Source organism: Pongo abelii, chromosome 1 (genome assembly GCF_028885655.2).
Source record: "Pongo abelii isolate AG06213 chromosome 1, NHGRI_mPonAbe1-v2.0_pri, whole genome shotgun sequence".
Taxonomy (NCBI): domain Eukaryota; kingdom Metazoa; phylum Chordata; class Mammalia; order Primates; family Hominidae; genus Pongo; species Pongo abelii.
The window spans coordinates 145606246-145612500 of NC_071985.2; the positions used below are offsets into that span (position 1 = coordinate 145606246).

The 6255-nt window shown below is 37.6% G+C and overlaps 1 protein-coding gene across 2 annotated transcripts in view; it reads right to left on the reverse strand.

Moving 5' to 3' along the window:
• Positions 1-2226: 2226 nt before the first annotated feature.
• LMO4 (LIM domain only 4) overlaps positions 2227-6255 on the reverse strand; it is a 16995-nt gene continuing 12966 nt past the window's right edge. For both annotated transcript variants that reach the window (XM_002810644.6, XM_002810645.5), the window contains exon 5: positions 2227-3024. In XM_002810644.6, the coding sequence (XP_002810690.1) occupies positions 3016-3024 (9 nt within the window). In that variant the 3' untranslated portion in view covers positions 2227-3015. The remainder of the gene's footprint in view (positions 3025-6255) is intronic.

Consider the following 6255-nt stretch of genomic DNA (forward strand, 5'->3'; position numbering starts at 1 on the left):
ACATCACAAATGCAATGGATGAAAAGTGGAATAAACTCATAGATTTTTTTTTTTTTCCTAAGCAATGTTGAGGTTGGGGGAGGAACTGCACACAATCACTGCTCACATCAGAATAAACCTGAGTGTTTTTAGTAGCTTTCTATCCACACAGAGCATCCCCATTAGAGCCGGGTTTTATTGTTTGAAATGCCTCTGGTTTCAAGAAAGTGTTTTACCTAAAGCGAGACTACTACTTAAATATGTTCTATTGTATATTCATAGCTCCATTAGTCCTTCTCCAATTTAGCACATCAAAGAGAAGGCTTCATCACTTGCATGTGGATTATACTAACATGAGTGACATTTGTAATCTTATAGGTCTGCAACTTAAGAAATGCTTTTAGAAGCTCATTATTAAATACGCAGCAGTGCTTGAGGAACCAGCCATATAATAGTTTATTTAAAGTCTGTAATGACCTTAGCCCTCCACATCACTAAATGCCACAATATATTATTTACTGAAGTTATTAACCACCTCCTTTGAATTTGTACATATCAGGGACATGAGTGCTTATGCCAGAAAGAATATAGAAAATGCCTGCAATCTCATTAACCCATTTCCCCCTTTACCATCCCAATCTAACTTCCTTCGGAAAGTTCCTTAAAGGAAAAAAACCAAACAAACAAATATAAGAAACAGAACTAGTTTGAAGAAATTCCCCAAGGATCTAATTCAAACAGACATCTAATTCAAACAGATATATATGTGATTTCTTCATATTATTTTCTTGCATTTTATTTTTATAAGGTTCTAACAAAACTATTCACTTCAACTCTATGCCTTTACAATCTCCTCTAGGAGGTTTGAAGTTCAACTGATTTTTTTTTTTCCCTGCCCTGGAATCTCTGAAAACAGGAAGTGAGCACAAGTTCTCAAAGGGAAGCTGACTGGTAGTTGAGATGTGCTGAGCAACACCTCTCTACATGGCTCCACGGCTATTCTCAGAGGGAGGGTCTACATCAGGCGCTATTCTCAGAGGGAGGGTCTACATCAGGCGCTATTCTCAGAGGGAGGGTCTACATCAGGCGCTATTCTCAGAGGGAGGGTCTACATCAGGCGCTATTCTCAGAGGGAGGGTCTACATCAGGCGCTATTCTCAGAGGGAGGGTCTACATCAGGCGCTATTCTCAGAGGGAGAGTCTACATCAGGCGCTATTCTCAGAGGGAGGGTCTACATCAGGCGCTTTTCTCAGAGGGAGGGTCTACATCAGGCGCTTTTCTCAGAGGGAGGGTCTACATCAGGCGCTTTTCTGGAACAAAATAAAATGCCATCTTCAAAAAGAAAATTTAAAATAGTAGCGTTCACACACCTGGTTTTATTAGCCTGTGATGGAGGTTGTAGTTGAAATTTGCTCACATCTAAGGAAGCTGGCAGTACAACCTCAGCCTCCAGGCCTATTTGGTTTTCCTCCTTCCAGCACTAGCTGTTATACTGCATGCTTTCTGGAGAGCAGCTCCGCGGGCAGTGCAAGCGCTGTCGTGGACACTCTGCTGCCTGCAACCAGCAACTCAGTATCTCAAGACTTAAGACTAAATGAAGTCAGAATCTTCCCCCAAAATACATACGGAAAGGCAGAGTCAGTAAAGAAGTGTAGGAGCAAAACAAAAGAAACATCTTACAGCCGACCACAGGAGCCTAAGGGTCACCAGGACATGGCTACTTCACCCATCAAAGATCACTATTAAAAAAAGAACTCTGGGTCCCTACAACTAACTGAGCTTCAAAATATGTACAGGTATGACTTAGAAATTGTGACTTCCTTCAAAAGCTATAAACTCAGTAAGAGAACAGGATGGTTGTGCCATATTTTTTTTTTACAAACTTTTCATCAATACCCAAGGCTTTGCTATTGAGAAAAATAATAAACAAAATAGTGGACACTCAAGTATTTATATATAAACACAAAAGACTTACTGTGATATAGCAGTGTAACGAAATGCTGTTAACAGAATATTCTTGACTTATAGAAAGGACTCTGTTAGAAACTGCTTTGTACCCCTGCCAATAATGGCGTGGTTAAGTAATTTGAAGAATACCTTACTGGCCCAGAGCTAAATAAATATACACTCCACCTCCCTCAACTCCTTCAAATTTGAAGTGAGCTTGTTATTCAACAACAATAAAAACTAAATTTTTTCAAAATACAGAAGAGAAAAAGCAGTGTTTAAACCCAAACACCATTAAATATTTTTTCTTTTAAGTTTTTATTATTTAAATACACCATACTAGAGCAAATGTCTCTGAAAATATCACAAATAAAAGATTTTTTTTTCTTCATTCAGCAAATTAGAAGTAGGGGGAATTTTCTACACAGTAGCTGCTATGAGCCTGATTTTTTTTTCCAATTTTTTTTCTTTTTTTCATTCTTTTTTTTTCCTTTGCCATGGGAGTAGCAACATTAGGACAAAAACACTTACATGCATACATACATTGTATTTTACAGAGATACAATAAGTGTTTGTGATAGAATATCACAAAAGCCACATCTCTTTCCTTTATCTCATGTTCAGTTTTGATTGAAACACGTTTCCTTACAACACTTAAATATACAAAGAGCAAATAGAATGTTGTTAAGGTAAAACACAGGGTACAAACTCTGGCCAGTGCCCTGCTAATTGTTAATGAGGGTAGAAAGCAGATTTGAATGCTTCTTTTAATTAGCTTCATTAGTCATTTCCCTCCCCCCCCAGCTCCCTCCCCGCCCCCCCCCACAAGATGTCCTCTGGTGGATCTTTTTTCATTTTCTCTACAGTCTCCCATTAGCCCAGGTTCATGGAGTCCTTAATGTTCATATTCAGTCATTTTAATACACCAATAAATGCGGGAAGGGCAATCAAGACTAAAGAAGGTGCAATGGCATGGAGCTGGCACTGGTGCTAGCTACAAAGGTGACTTGTCTACTGAAGACACATGGGATCCACCTGTGATGAACAAATCTGAGATGAAGGCACGCATTCTGCATTACTCTGACCTTTTAGCAGACCTGCAAGAAATAAAAACGGGCATCTTAGCTAAAATGCTAAATTTGAGAGATATTAAACTCAAACATGACTGCTTTTGTCTTCCCCACATTCACTAATCTTTTATTAGATTACTTTCCAACTGTGACTTGATCGAAGCTTTCTATGCTACTTACTCTGGCAGTGAAGAACTAAAGCATAACATTTTCTGCAGTTTTACTAGCAAAGAAAATGAGACAGTAAATGCATGCTCAGAAAGTTTCTGGTGTAAAGTACTACAATTAATTGCATAACTCCGTTAAGAGTTAAGTGTTTTTCCAAAAGGAATGTAACATCTTGCCCAGCAGTGGGATCTTGAATTTTTTAAATAGCGGGGACATTCCAAGACAAGTTCCTACCTAGGAAGTTTTGGGTTAATATGCTCAACCGTGTAACCTTTTGCAATGTTGCTTAAACTGCTTGTGTCTCAGTTTCCTCATCTTTAAAGAAGGGATAATGATGCTGTTATGATAATTACATAATACATACGGGAGCACTTTCAACAGTGCTTGGCCCTTAATAAAAGCTCAACAAATAATGGCAGTTATCATTATTATTCTGATGTCCCCATGTGAAAAACATTCACTCATATTGGTACTACCTATAGGTGTGTGTCTATATGAAAATTTCTATGTACAAATATTCACATATTTGTCACTATTTCTTATCTGCTATGTCACTTAATAGTTACACAAATATGTGAATCAATACATGTAATGTGTTAATGACCTGTGATAGATAAAAGAACATAGTTCAATGCAAGGGTAGCTTCAATGTCTAAGTCAGAAATGGAAATCCACACACTTGTCAAATACAATCTGTTTGCAATTACCAAAATGAAATAATACATATTAGGTTGTTATGGTTTTTAAATGACATTTTGAGCTTCCCAGGAAGTTCTCGTTTCACCCTTTCCCTAACTTACAAAAAGCCTGTAGTCTATTAGGAACTGCAACCCCCCACTTCCAAGCTAATTAAAGTGGTGAAGGCTTAATTCCCCAGAGTGGAAGCTAGCTCAGTGTGAGAAAGGTAATTTGTCTGTCCAGAACAAAGATGCAGCAGCAGCCAGCAAGCATATTTAATAAATGAGCATCAAATGTCCTCTACGATGGACACACACAACACCAATTATGTAACTATGGGGGAACTGCGAAGTGACATGTAGACTAGAACACTCACTAAATTTTCCTCCAACTAAAGAGATGTGATCTAACTCCTGTTCCACTGAAAAGCACAGATAATTCTAGATAGCACCATCACACTTTTTCAGTGGAAGAAAAAAATTCCAGAACAGGCAGCAATCTACAAAAGAAAAAATTAGTCACAATTCCTGATTTACATAACCCTCTAGAAGGCAGTATTCTCCCGAAGCTAGCCAAGCCTCCTTTAAGTGATACAGGTTATAAAATGTTGTACATCCTTGAATACTAGTGGCCTGAGATTTCAGTCCATCTGAAATGCAAGATTTCAATCACTGTATGATTTAAAAGCTTAAAATAATTTTCCTTGGAATATACAACTGCCAATGATGCAGAACAACAACTACACTACACAGCCCAGACCCTGGGAACAAGTCTCAGAATAAAAGTTTAAAAGGACCAGACAATGGGGGCCTATGTTTTCCATGCAATTAACTGCCTTTAAAGAAGGGATGTTCGAATAATCAACTCATTACTTTTAAGCTAGAGGATGCTTGAGTATATTTACCACGCATAATACACCAAAAATGTAATTGATTCTGCGAATAGAAGGACAACGGCCAAAATAAACGTCCAATTTTCCCTACCAAAAATATGGAGAACGAGAGAGGAGAAAATAATAAAACGAAGCCATTTGTCATTTCTCCCCATCTCATCGCCTCCAGAAAATAAACGCCACAGGGTTTTGGGAAAATAATTTTAAAGCCTCTCCAGTTCCAAAAAGCAGTTTATGTTCCACCGGGAAGTGTGTTTTCATTAACTCTTCCCCCTTGCCCTCTCATTAATATCTCTCTGGACCACGTTCAGCTTGCCCAAAACCTTTATTTATAAAAACTACCTTGTGAATTGACCGTGCTCATGGTGAGCTGAGCATCAAGGGCAAAAATGTGAGACACTTATGCCAACAGGGAAATGTTCTTAATTAACAGCACCCCCAAAACACAGCTTCTCACCAAGGTCTGACAAGAACATTTCCTTAAGTTGTATTTCCTTATGCCTTTTAAGAGCTATTAATTTTTGAAGGCCACCTGTCTCTTTTTTGGCTTCCAACATTAAGAAAATATACACTAATAGGTTCTTATTCATTGCCTAAAATATAGTGTTCCAAAATGAATACCCTACCACTGCCATCCTGGAAAAGGTGTGGAAAACAGATTTCAATGAAAGGCACAATATATGTAATCTCATCAACAGGTAAACCTGGTTTTTCTGCAGTTCTCCTCCCTAACACCTCTAAATTTACGCCATCTCATACTGTAAAAGATGGTATGAAATCCTGCTCATATTTCTTAGGTGTGCTTTATACTTAGTCCCTACCTAACATTGCTATTGCCTGTATTCAGTGCTTCACAATCTAGCAACATTTTCCATCTCATCTCTACATCCTTTCATTCTCACCATGCATGCTGGTGAACTGCAACAATCATTTTTTTGTATAGTACTTTGCTAAGTCAGAGAAAGAAATGGTATAAAACCAGCAACAAAGTGAAGCTCTAACTCGGGGAAAAATTAAGCTTTTACATCGGAAGGAGTGGAGAGAAGGTGTACCATTTTATTCCTAGCATATTTTTTCTTTTTTGCTACCAAGTGTAACTACAAACAGCTTTGCCTCTATTCTGAATAGGTATCTCAAAATATTTATGTTACTCATTCATTGTTCTCAACTCTGCCCTGCAGATTCACTTCATTAGAATCCAAAACATAAAAATCTTTAAGCATTTATATGTCTTGGCACTCCTTAAAGAAGCTTGAAATACCTCATCAGCAGTGACTGGTTAGTTTGCAATTAAAAAGTTCAACTTTTATTCTTAAAATGGTTATTCTATGTAGCTTCCCATATTAGTAAATTAAAGTGCACATAATGTCATGTAATTAACACTAAGAAACAGAACATACATTGAAAATTACCTCATAAACTTGAGCAAGGGAAAAGGACAAATATAAGCATCAAAATATGGCAGCATAATTTTAATGGTTAAAAGTTTTCAAATATTTGTCATCCCCCCACCTCCATCA